Source organism: Eulemur rufifrons, chromosome 1 (genome assembly GCF_041146395.1).
Source record: "Eulemur rufifrons isolate Redbay chromosome 1, OSU_ERuf_1, whole genome shotgun sequence".
In the NCBI taxonomy this organism is placed as follows: domain Eukaryota; kingdom Metazoa; phylum Chordata; class Mammalia; order Primates; family Lemuridae; genus Eulemur; species Eulemur rufifrons.
In genome coordinates this window covers 85,519,212-85,532,814 of record NC_090983.1, presented here as the reverse complement: position 1 = coordinate 85,532,814, position 13,603 = coordinate 85,519,212, and the positions used below count along the sequence as shown (strand labels likewise).

At 37.0% G+C, this 13,603-nt stretch overlaps 1 protein-coding gene across 5 annotated transcripts in view; it reads left to right on the top strand.

The window, feature by feature from the left end:
- Window positions 1–13,059, top strand: part of R3HDM1 (R3H domain containing 1) — a 177,406-nt gene extending 164,347 nt beyond the window's left edge. For 3 of the 5 annotated variants that reach the window (XM_069459024.1, XM_069458962.1, XM_069458690.1), the window contains 6 exons: window positions 2,529–2,632; window positions 3,133–3,305; window positions 7,326–7,470; window positions 10,350–10,432; window positions 10,902–10,986; window positions 11,700–12,754. In XM_069459024.1, coding sequence (XP_069315125.1) covers window positions 2,529–2,632; window positions 3,133–3,305; window positions 7,326–7,470; window positions 10,350–10,432; window positions 10,902–10,986; window positions 11,700–12,061 — 952 coding nt within the window. In that variant the 3' untranslated portion in view covers window positions 12,062–12,754. Of the gene's footprint in view, window positions 1–2,528; window positions 2,633–3,132; window positions 3,306–7,325; window positions 7,471–10,349; window positions 10,433–10,901; window positions 10,987–11,699 lie in introns of all 5 variants that reach the window. The other 2 variants (XM_069458784.1, XM_069458869.1) reach the window with 1 other exon arrangement.
- Window positions 13,060–13,603: the final 544 nt, after the last annotated feature.

Below are 13,603 nucleotides of genomic sequence, written 5' to 3'. Positions count from 1 at the left end.
TTAAGGTCTTAAGTATATTTTGACAAAATCTTTGCTTTATAATCCCAGTATCTGACTGTTTTATTAGTTTTCACGTTTCATAAATGGCAATATATCTCATATTATAATTTGGCTCCTTGATTATTAATAAAGTTGTACATTTTGGCATTTGTCTAGTTACATTTTGAATTATTTGGCCAAATCTTTTATCATAGGTTGGTAAGACAGGTATTAATCATTGATGACAGACAGTTGAAGTTCAAATAATATGTTCAAAGTCACAAAACAAATAAAAAGTGGAGTTTGAATTCAAACCCCCCTTTGACACCCAAATCCAGGTGCTTTGTGCTAGATCAAATATTAAATGTCAAAAGCCATTTAAATATCAGTGTAACATAATTTGAATTTGCAAGAATATCTAGTGATAGTATCTAACGGTTGATATCTTAATATCAAGCATTAATTACCATTCATACTATGATGCATCAAATAGATTACCATAATCTAATCAATTGGCCAGGTGTGGTGGCTCAGGCTTGTAATCCCAGCACTTTGGGAGGCTGAGGGAGAAGGATCACCTAGGAGTTTGCAACCAGCCTGGGTAATATGGCGAGACCTCATCTCTACAAAAGATAAAAAAAAAATTAGGCCAGCAGGGTGGCATGTACCTGCAGTCCCAGCTACTCAGGAGGCTAAGGCAGGAGGATTGTTTGAGCCCAGGAATTTGAGGCTGCAGTGAGCTGTGATCGCACCACTGCACCCCAGCCTGGGCAACTGTGCGAGACCTGGTCTCAAAAAAAAAAAAAAAAAACAAAAAGGACTCTTAAGTTGTATTATTTCTACAGGTAACTAATACTCACATAACGCATTCCAATCATAACTAACATCAATTTCAAAAAGTACTATTTTCACATATGATCCGAAACCACTTTTTGTGAAATCCTCCCTTTAAATCACATTCTTTTTCCTTTTTATTGAACTGCACTGAGTTACTGCCGCTAAAAAAAAAAAAAAAAAAAAAAAACAGCAAAACTTTACTAATTCTTATTAATGGGGAATTGTCAGCCTAAAGTACAGAATTTTCTGTTAACTTTTTATTATGAAAAATTTTAAACATATATAAGTATAAACAGAAGGATACTGAATCCCCATGTGCCCATCATTTCAGTAATTATAAACTAATGATTAATCTGTTTTCATCGAAATCTCAGCCTCTGCCCTTTCCATATTATTTTGAAGTAAATCCTAGGTATCATTAATAGTATTTCATATTCATATTTCAGTATAGTATCCCTAAAGGTTTTTTAAAAGCCCACATAACCACAATACCATCTCATATCTTTAAAAAATTAACAATTAATTCCTCATCCAGTTGATATTTGTATTTCCATCTACCTTGCAAATATTGCTTAAGTTTTACACATTTGTCTTACAGAGTTTCCCATAGTCTAGATTTCACTGATTGTTTCACCCTGCTGTTATTTAACATGTCTCTCTGTATTCTCTGTAATTCAGTAGTTGTATATAAAATTGTATTTTTAATGCAACCACATAAATGCAAAGAATTGTTTAAACTAGGTTAAGAAATAATGCTTTATAAAGGGAGTTTATTTTTAATGATGATAAAAGACTGATAATTAATAGGGTTTTAGATATAAATTAAGGTTCCTGATTACTTGAGACTTCTCAGAAAGAATAAATAATATTCCATGATTTTAAAGTATTTTTCTGAAAGAATTTGTTAAACAGAAAACTTCAGAGACATTATGACAACCCCCCTATGTTAATTTGTGTCTCAAAGACTGTTCAAAAAGACAGCAGTAACTTAACCAAACAGCCTTTTATTTTTGTCAGTATTTTGTTACAATATGTCAAAATATGTTCTATTATTTCCTCTATTCTTAGTACATTTTCTAAGATATAAAATTTTTTTTCTGGATCTCATCATTATCAAACTGCATATTCTTTTTTTTAGCCAGTCAAATTTAGCAGTGGGGGGGTTGTACACCAGCTTTAGTGGCACTGATGTTAGTAAGTTCTGATAACCCACTACCGTCAGACCAGCTGCATATTCTCTTTTCTAAAATGTAGCCCTATCTCAAAAAAAATTATTATTATTATTGTGTGAACAATACAAAAGACATTTAGAATAATTTGAAATTTAGTAATGGAATTAGGAATTTTTTTTCTGGTCTTTAAAAATCAGTGTTATTGCCATAAACATAAAATGATTTTTATGCAATAAAGTAATTACTTATAATTCACAGAAAAAAGAGTTAAGTTAGATGTGACTTTTGCTACTAACCAATTTGTAAAATAATTTTCTTGGTTTTTAAAAATCAGTGTTAGTGTTATAAGCATAAAATTACTTTTATGCAATAAAGTAATTATAATTCAGATAAGAGTTAAATTTGACTTTTGCTGCTAACCAGTTTGAAAAATAATTTTATTTAAATAAATTTGTAGAACTGTTCATTCAGAGAATCTTTACAGTCATCCCCATCTCATTGTGCTGTGTTTTTGTGTTTATTTGATTTTTCCCCACATAGCTCTTCAGTCAGTTACTTGCAGCATCCAGGATCAGAACAAGTACAGTTTCCTCGGACTACTTCACCATGCAATTCCCAACAGCTTCAAGGCCACCAGTGTGCAGGTATTAATCAGTCATTGTAAAAACAGTAATGGTTTGTCCATGTGATGATAGGTAGTTCGGTGAATTTCCTTGGGTATTTCTACAAAAAGATTCTCAACCCAAGATGTGTGAGATATACGCAGGATGTTTAAGGTGTTATGCTGAATCAGAGTTACATGTGTAGTCCACTTCTTCCTTTTCTACTACTACTATCTGTATTCTCCTTTCTCATAAGTATTGATATCCTCCTTTCCTAGGCCCTCCTCTCATTACCCTTCCAGCTCTTCCTGAGTGAACCAACTTATTTTAGGATAAGTGAGACGTTTAGGACCTTAAGGTTTGTTTTAATGCCTTTATAAACACACAGCACTTGTAGTACGATGCACTAGGGCTTTTAAATCAGGTTTGCATATCTAATAGTAAAATTTTGTTCAGAAATGTAAGATTATTGGTGTTAACCTAATGTTCAAAGACACCACTTAGTTGGTGAAATATACTGATTTTATGGTCCTGATTTTCAGCTGTGCCACCACCGCCACCTGGTGGAGGAATGGTGATGATGCAGCTCAATGTACCAAACAATCCACAATCTCGTGCTCACTCACCCCCCCAGTGGAAACAAAACAAATATTACTGTGATCACCAGAGAGGACAGAAGTGTGTGGAATTTAGCAATGTAGACAATATTGTCCAGGTAAGATGCTTTTGTTCATTATCATTTTGAAATTTTACATTTTTGACATATATTAAGACTGACCTAAAAGGCTTGACAATGAATTTTAAATACTGTCAAGCAGATTAATAAAGAAGTTTGACATGGGGCCAGAAAGAAGTAAAAATCATTGGAAATCAAGACGAGGGGGAGGGGCAAAAACCTACTGAACAGGCACAATGAACACCATTCAGGTGATGGGCACACTTATGGCCCTGACTGAAGCAGTATAAAGGCTATGTAACAAAAACATTTGTACCCCCTTAATATTTTGAAATAAAAAGAATTTTTCTTAAAGTTTGAACATTCTTTATATTCAGACAATTTATTTCACTATTTAAATATTATTTGCCAACTTCTGCATATTCAAAATTTTTTTTACTTCAGAAGATAAAAACCAAAAGATAAACTACAACTAAAATTTGGAAAGAAAAAGATTCAAGCATTTATCCTGCCTTTCCCATATGAACTGTACTTCAGTGTAACCAAATAGTTGATGAGGGGAACATTCCTCATTCATAATCTAGTTAATAAATGCAGAAGCAATGATAGAATTAGAAAATCATCATTTTGGAACCCTATTAAAATAATGGATCAAGAAAAAATCATCAGGAAATGCTAAAAATGTTAGGTAAAAAATTTACAGGGGGGAGCTTTGAAATGGAGGGCAGACAGCCCTGAACCCACTGATAAACTGCAGTATCACTAAAAGTGGGCCGGTCAGACATTATTTGCCTCTTTGTGTGGCATAGAAGTAAGTACATAGCATTACGTAGGAGGTACTCTTATCAGGAAAAAATCGAATCTGAATCTCATTAAGTCTCTAAGTCTAGCTACTCATTTACAATAAATATAGGAAGAAAACAAACAAATTACATGGTACCAGTGGGATATTTTACTGGACAAATTGGCCCTGTTTCTTCTACAAATAAATGGCATTTTGAAATGGGAGCTAGGACTCTTTTAGGTTAAAAGAGACTCAAGAGGTATAATAACCAGATACAATATATGGATTTTGTTTGGATACTGAACAGTCAAAAGATTTTTGAGCAAAAGATATTTAAATGTTACTCTTGCTAGTATGGTAATAATATTGTGGTTATGTTTAAAATAGATAGAAATACTTACATACTGAAATATTTACAGTAAAGTGCTGTAGTATCTGAGATTTGCTTTAAATACTTTAGGAAAAATAAAACGGGTGATCACAGCTGAAACTGAGTGAAGGGTACATGGAAGTTCATTATACTTTTCTATCTACACTTTTATATACTTCAAATTTTACAGAATTAAAAGGTTTTTAATTTTTTTTAAAGATAAACGTGAGAAAAAATAGTTCCAATACACATGACAAATCATAGTGGAATTAAAAGGGCAAAGGACATTTATAGATCAGCTCCAAAATATAAGTGGACAGTGGCCATTAAACAGATGAAAATATAAAACTACTTTTTATCTGTATAATTGGGAAAATTCAGGAAGATCAATAATTTGCAGTGTTTGCAAATTATTATATCTAGTTACAAGCTCTCTAGTACTCTCTTGGTGGTAATATAAATCAGTACAACTTTTTTTGGAATGTGGTTTAGTAACATTTTTCAAAATATAGAAAGTACAAAGCCTTTGATCCACAAATCCACTTCTGGAACTTTATCCAGTAAAAACTGTGGAATTAGTCTGGGTGTGGTAGCTCATGCCTATAATCCCAACACTTTGGGTGGCTGAGGCAGGAGGATTGCTTGAGGTCAGGAGTTCTAGACCAGCCTGAGCAACATAGTGAGACCTAATCTCTACAAAACAACAATTTTTTTTAATTAGCCAGGCGTGGTGGCACATGCCTGTAGTCCCAGCTGCTTGAGAGGCTGAGACGTGAGGATCGCTTGAGCCCAGGAGTTCAAGGCTGCAGGGAGCTATAATTGTGCCACTGCACTCCAACCTGGGCAACAGAGTGAGATCCTGTCTCTATAAAATTAAAAAAATATATGGAACAAACATACAAAAATATGTGTATAGAGGTATTTCTTTGTTGCCTGTTGTAACATTGAAAAATTGTAAACAGTCTTGACATTTATCAATAGGTAACTGATTAAATAAATTACTGTGTCATTTAGGAAAACACCCTTAAGTGTATAATACTGAAAAGAACGAGGTACACCTGCTACCCAGATGGTAGTTCCTAAATACCATTCTCCACCAAAAGGAACCAGGGCTCCTTAGAGAAATAACTATTATCAGGGTTGTTCAGGGAATGCACAAGATGAGCGAGCCTAGACCATCTTGCTAAGAAAGTAAAGAAGGGCTAGAAGAATGATGAGGATATGTCAAAGGATACAAGATCAGGCTTGAAGGTTTGGGCATAAAAGAATGATAGACATATGAATGACCACCCATAGATTAAAATAGGAATCCATGAGTCCATAGTGATGCAAATGAATAAATACAGGAGAGAGTTAAACTCTTTCTTACAGTAGAATCCGAAACAATACATATAGAAGGAATCATAGAATTAGAAAATCACCACCAGGAAACCACTAGGCAAGGGTCATTACTAGATGCTAAAACTAGTGGGTGAAATTTTGATGAAAAGCAGGATATTTTGGCCGGGCGCGGTGGCTCACGCCTGTAATCCTAGCACTCTGGGAGGCCGAGGTGGGCGGATCGTTTGAGCTCAGGAGTTCGAGACCAGCCTGAGCAAGAGCGAGACCCCATCTCTACTAAAAATAGAAAGAAATTATATGGACAGCTAAAAATATATATATAGAAAAAATTAGCCGGGCATGGTGGTGCATGCCTGTAGTCCCAGCTACTTGGGAGGCTGAGACAGGAGGATCGCTTGAGCCCAGGAGTTTGAGGTTGCTGTGAGCTAGGCTGACGCCACGGCACTCACTCTAGCCTGGGCAACAGAGTGAGACTCTGTCTCAAAAAAAAAAAAAAAAAAGAAAAGCAGGATATTTTTATAAAGTATGTCCCCACAAGATACTTATAACTACAGAGGAAAAAATAGTAACTTGCAATGAAGAAACCTGGCAGGCACCACCTTAACCAAATGAGCAAAGTAAACATCACTAGTAATGTGACAACAGGTAGACATCAGGTTCCTCATCAGCTTTTTGATGAGGAGACAACAGACAAACTCAAATTGAGGGACATTCTAAAAAATAACTGATCTTCAAAATGATCTTAAGAAACAGATCTTCAAAAGTATCAAAGTCATAAAAGAGAAGAAAGACTGAGGTTCGTTCTGTTCCAGATTAGAGAGCCATGACAACCAAATGTAGTTCTTGATTCTAGTCTGGATTCTTGAAGGGGAAAATTTTTCTTCTCTTTTGCTATAACAGGCATTAGTGGGACAGTTGGCAAATTGAAATAAACTCTGTAGATTAGACAATAGTATTGTTTTGTTAATTTCTGGTTTTGATTATTCTGCTGTGGTTATGTAAGAAAATGTCCTTGTTTTTAGCAAATAGACACTAATTATTTAGGGGTAAAGGAGTATCATGTGCAACTCTCTTTCAAACAGTTCAAAAAAGGGAAATAATATATATAGAGAGAGGATAAATACAATAAAATATTAACATCACTTCAGAAATCTGGAAATTCTTTGTATTATCTTTGTAACTATTCACTAAGGATGAAATAATTTAAATATGAAATGGTAAACATTTAATATTAAAAAAAGAGTGAAATAGAGGTATATATTCTCTCACACAAAAGTTACCAACAGGATTATTGCCAACTTACAAAAGCAAGTTTCAAAAATAGGATGTATGGTCTGTTCCCATTTTTATAAAAAATGGATGTGTGAATGCATATGCATAGGAACAATCTGTTACCAATGTTTATCTTTGGGAGTTGGAGATTATATGTTTCTATAATGTTTGAATTTTTTTCTGACAAGTGTATATTTGTAATCAGGAAGAATAAAAATTTTTGTCCAATAGGAAATTTGCAAAAAGCCTGCCCAAAATGCTGACCCATTTTCTTGATGTATTGTGATTGCAGCACAGCCCTCAACTCAGTAGCCCCATTATCTCACCAGCTCAGTCGCCAGCACCAGTTCAGCTGTCTACCCTGAAAACTGGACGTCCCTCTGGACCACCACTTTCCATCATGCCCCAATTTTCTAGACCTTTTGTCCCTGGGCAAGGTAAGTGTACATGAAACTAGTCACAGCTCCGGAAAATTTCGGACATCCATTCCCAATCACTTGGTAATTTATCTTGGTATTAATAATACTACCTTTCAGCTGGGCGCAGTTCTCACACCTGTAATCCTAGCACTCTGGGAGGCCTAGGCGGGACGATCGTTTGAGGTCAGCAGTTTGAGAACAACCTGAGCAAGAGCGAGACCCCATCTCTACTAAAAATAGAAAAAAAAATTAGCCGGGCATGGTGGTATGTGCCTGTAGTCCCAGCTACTCGGGAGGCTGAGGCAGGAGGATCACTTGAGCCTAGGAGTTTGAGATTGCAGTGAGCTATGATGACATCAATGCACTCCAATCTGGGCAACAGAGCAAGACCCTGTCTCAAAAGAAAAAAAAAATAATAACTCAAGCTGACCATGGCCCATATGTCCATCAGCAGGACACTGAGTAAACAAATTGTGATATGTCCTTAGAGTGGAATACTACTCAGTGATAAACGTGAGCAAAGCAAACTACTAACACACAACAACATGGTTAAATCTCAGAGTCATTATGTTAAGCAAAAAACATAGCAGACAAAAAAATGAATAATATATACTATATGGTTCTAATTATACAAAATCCAGCTACAGACAAGCTAATCTGTGAAGTTAGAAATCAGATAGTGGTGGAGAACTGATAGAGTTGTGGAACTGACCGGAAAGGGGCTGAAGGGAAGTCTTCCAGGGATGGAGATGGTTTTTCTATTGTATGTTAACTGTATCTCAATTTTTAAAAGAATTACAAATTACACATACACAAGTATGAGCACACACATATATAGAACAAAGATATGTACCAAAATGTTAGAAATGATGGAATTACTATGGTGGTTTTTATTTTCTCCTTTGTAATTCTCTATTTTCAAATTTTCTACAAAGCCAATAACCTTAATAATCTAGAAAAATAAAGCATATTATAAAAAATAAATTAAAACAGTATGTGGCATGCAGTCTGAAATGAATGCCCCAAGAGGAACACCTAGCCTGGCCTGTAAGGAGGGGTCTTTGGTTACTGCTGACTACAGTCTCATCTCCATATTTGAAAAAATAATATTACATATGACTAAGTCTTGGGTTCCAGGATATTTAAGCAGCATTCTCTTTATTCTGCTGATCTAAGTTTTTGAGCCTTATTTTCTTTACATTTCATTATTTTTACACTTAACTCTGACTGCTTTACAACTATTTTTTATGCATCTTCACACTTCACATTACATCCTCAGTCTCAGTACTAAGTACCCATGTCATATCTGGCCTTCAGCTTAGGAAGTTGCGAGTATGTCATGGGTATGTCTTGCCAGGGAGTTGCCCCAGCATCTTCACAGTGATCATCAGAAAGGAGTCTTGTGAAATGGCAGGAAGTCCGTGCCTTGTTTCTCTCTGTTACAAAACTCTTGGGAGAAGGGGTATAAGATTTCCTGAACATGCCCTAGTCTTCTGCTAGTCTACCTACTGATAACCCTACTCCAAACACAGAATGTGCTAAATCTGGGAACTTATGGTTAAAATAAAATGAGAATGTAACACAACTGAAAACCTTATTCTCTGAGACAAAATTTTTGCAGTCAGCATTTATTAAGCCCCTACTCTGTGATGACTAAAGGCTCTACTGAGTGAAAGAAAACAATTGCAAGAACTTTATTCTGACTACCCTACACTTCTTGATTTAGGAAGGGGATACCTACACATGAATGACACTTAGAAGCTATACCACTCTTTCTAAGCAAGTTCAAATTATAAATACAGGTTGTCATTTAAAGAGAGATTACAAGCAGACTTGGGACCTAGAACATACATATATACCCATTGGTTAAAACTATAAAAATGTATAGTGAGTATATTAAATGTATACATGCATATCTTACATACATATGTTTATAGCAACTAATAGTGAATTTGGGAAAATATAGAGCTTAATGTTTATCCAGAATTTCATCCTTCCTCTCAAATGTAAGTTTTTATTAATAGTCATCATGGAAAGGTGTAGATTTTAGCATCAGAAGTGGTTAGAATGAGTGTTATGGTTTTTGTTGGTGGATTTCATATAGAATATTGGGATTTAGTGTCATAGTTTTCTTAGATTTTCTCTCTTCCATATCCTCAATTTTTTTTAACATTTCATTTTCATCCACTTTTTAGAATTTATTTACTTTTTTTAATACATAATATATTGACATGGTTCAAAAATTAACAAATAGGGCCGGGCGCGGTGGCTCACGCCTGTAATCCTAGCACTCTGGGAGGCCAAGGCAGGTGGATCGCTCAAGGTCAGGAGTTTGAGACCAGCCTGAGCAAGAGCGAGACCCCGTCTCTACTAAAAATAGAAAGAAATTATCTGGCCAACTAAAATATATATAGAAAAAATTAGCCGGGCATGGTGGTGCATGCCTGTAGTCCCAGCTCCTCGGGAGGCTGAGGTGGTAGGATAGCTTAAGCCCAGGAGTTTGAGGTTGCTGTGAGCTAGGCTGATGCCACGGCACTCACTCTAGCCAGGGCAACAAAGCGAGACTCTGTCTCAAAAAAAAAAATTAACAAATTGTTTTAAAGTATACAGAGAAGTTTCTCTCCATCCTATCCCCGGTCCACCTAGTTCCTACCACTCACCCTCCTTCATAACCACTGTTATCAGTCGTTAATCTTTTCAGAAGTTTGCCCCCAGCCCTTTAAAGAATATGTGAAATTTTTAATTGTTTTTTAAAATATGTCAGCTACCTATACTTGTTTTATTCTGCCAAACATGTTTCCCCTGTTCATCTTAATCATTTAGAACAATTTAGAAAACTCTGGCAAGTACTGGTTAACTGAGGAGAGAAAGATGCAGAAATGTTTTTTGACTTTCAGGAGATGCCAGGTATCCATTACTTGGGCAACCACTGCAGTACAACTCTCCTGCTGTTCTGCACGGACACATTCCAAACCAACAGGTATGAAAGGCTGCTACCTGACCTCCTGGGCTTTGTTGCAGAACATCATACTTCTGTTGCTGAGATGGTAGGGGGCACCTCTGAGCCCACCTGTTGGTGCTACCCAAGGAACGCTCTATGCCTCCGCCAGCTGGTTTATTCAGTACATCACTAGCTCCACTGGGAACAGTCCAAGGGAGAAGGTAGTGCTCTGCTTGGCGGAGCAGTAATTCACTAGTGCCACCCAAAGATGGGTGGTGTCTGGGATTTGGCGCACCCTTGCTAATGAAGGCCCGTCAGTGAGTAATTGGTCATCGTCAGGGGCACAGTGCCCCTGCTGCAGAGGCAGAATTCAGAAGGCCTGGGACCGGTTATTTCTGCCAAAGTACAGAACCCAGATTAAGTGTGTTTAGGTGTTAAATCTTTAAACATTACAGACACATTTTTCAGCACTATTAACCCTATTTCTGAACTATTTGTGGGTGTTCAGAGTCAGCCTGGCAGCAGGCATGGAAACCGAGGAAGAAGACAAGCTAAAAAAGCTGCATCCACGGACCTTGGAGCAGGAGAAGCAGGTGTGTCCCTGAGGGGCAACTGGATGTGGATCTACAAACTGGTGACAGTCTTTAAAAAAAAAAACCACAGCACAGAAATGGGTTTTCCTGAAGTAATAGGAAATTTTGTCATCTCTACTTTAGGGTTCTTGGATGTGTTCTTATCAGTGTCTCATTTCAGATGTGAGAGTATGTACAGTCAGGTGCAGGTGGGTTTAGGAGGGATGCAGGGGCCAAAGGGAGAAAAGTGTGTGAGAGGAGCAGGGAGAGTGAAACTCCAGCCTCTGTATGCACTGAGGAAGGAATTGTCCTTACAACTATGTGGGAGAGAGTTTGAATGCACAAATTTTAACTTTCTACTCAGCAGCTTGAGGGTGGTTAGAGCAAGTGCTATTACTTTATTTTACAATGGGAATGTGAAGTTCAGAAAGTGTTTGCCCAAGATCACACTCCTAATTTAGAGAAGCCACTGCACAGTGCTGCATTTTTTATGTACAACTCTCAGCAAAGACTGAAGTCAGTGGCTTAACAATGTGAGCTCTGTACTCCTTGCCTAAATGGAGGGTACAGGTAGGAAGAATTTAAAAGATGGCTCTTACAATTATAATTTTGTAGATTTGAATGGTTTCAAAAAATCTGTTGGTTTCTAATGTCTTATTTGGTATTTGCAGTACTTTTTTACCCAACTTTTTTGGTAACAGGGATATATTAATTCTGTACCATTTTCATTCTAGTTGTTGGGAAGGTCTTGGAAATAACTGAACTACCAGATGGAATAACTCGCATGGAAGCCGAGAAGCTTTTTGGGGAACTCTTTAAAATTGGCGCCAAAATCCGGTGGCTCCGGGACCCCCAGTCCCAGCCCCAACTGCGTCGTCACCCCCTCTGCTGTGGCAGCGGGGACAACACTGTCAACCCTGAACGCTCTAAACCCAGTGACTTGGCCTCCACGTACACCGTCTTAGCCACATTCCCCTCCATTTCAGCTGCACAGAATGCACTGAAGAAGCAAATTAATTCAGTTAACAAGTTTAAGCTGAGAACAAGCAAGAAGCACTATGACTTTCACATTTTGGAAAGGGCAAGTTCTCAGTAACAGAGCCACCCTTGGACCCTTCACCTCTATGATTCCCCTGCCCTCTCCCATGATTGGCTTGATATTTGGAGGTTCTGTTAACATTATAGAGACTCATGGGATGTGTGGTCATGGCGTTACAGCTTACGAAGAAATGCCAGTGATCCAGCAAAGGGGCGATGGGTGTGGGGAAGATACACATTTCACCCCACGTGACTGTAGGAACCACATCGGAATGATACAGAGTTAGCAGGGTTTTCTAAGGAAATGCTGTTCAAATGCCTCCTAACTTTTGTAGTTATTTTGTTTTATATTTCTGAATTCTTGTATCAGATCCAAAGCTCTATTGTACAGCAAATTATCCTTCAAAATGATTATAACCAGTTGCAACCTGTATTTCTTTTTGCAGCCAGCACAATGTGACCCAACTTAGAATTTGGGGGGAAAAGAATGCAGGAGTGGAATAACTAAGTCAAAACCATGTTCTATCTTCTTTTGGGAGTTAGAGGTGCTAAGGAGAGCCCACAAATAGAAGATTACTCTTCCCCTGAATCTCTGAACACAGAAATAATTTCCAGAAAATACAGAACTCCTCCCCCAAAGGGTCTTTCCTTATACATTTAGGTAGTATGAACATTAAGTATAAAGTAAATTATGTTCTTAATGCCTTTTAATCAAACTACTTAGATTCAAAGGGGAAAAGGAATCATTCTAGGCAAGAAAATACTTCCACATTTTTTTTTTTTTTGTATCCCTCCAATAACTAAATGCCACTTATTTGCATTCTCCTCTTTGTGGATTTTTTGTCAGCTAAGGAAATGCATTTGATGAGTGCTGGAAACTTCTTAAGTGGTTTACAATTTGTTTTCATTGTTTGCAGCGGATCACTGGACATCAAAGATTCATTGCACTTATGAACAAGGAACCTTCTTTTCAATCTCTGTGTAATTTGCAAGGCTGTACAATGTGTGCTGATGCAAGCCTTTTTCAGTTCAAGAGAATAAATGTTTACAAATATAGGCCCACTTTGTTTTTTTAATTAAATCACCTTTTAAATGAGTGTCAGTTTTGAAGACTTAATAACCTGTCTTGAAGATTTAAGTCAATTTCAGACTGACGGAAGATGGAAGACAGTAAATCTTCTCATTTTACAATTGTCCTCAACGTGTTCCTTTCTCTGTGGGAGTGATTCCTAGGGGGTACGATTCATGTTTTTTTCCTTCTCTCATAAAGTTATTAGTTATAGATAATTTGGAGTATGAACATACTTAGGCAACTGAAAATAGAACATTATATATGGTTAGATAATTTGTTTTTAGCTTATATATTACATACCCAATTGCCCAGTTTAGCTCAAAGGCTTTATAGACATCTTTCTCCATTGGTTAGCCAAGCAAAGTCAAACTGCTGGGGAATCTAAAAGGGAGCCTGGAGACTGGTTTGCTTCCAGCCCAAACTAGGGCTTCACTGTGAAACTGAAGAGCACCAGATGTTAACCAGACTATAGGGCAGAAGTGCATGTACTCTAGAATACTTGCAAAGTCCCACTTGACTCCAGGGACT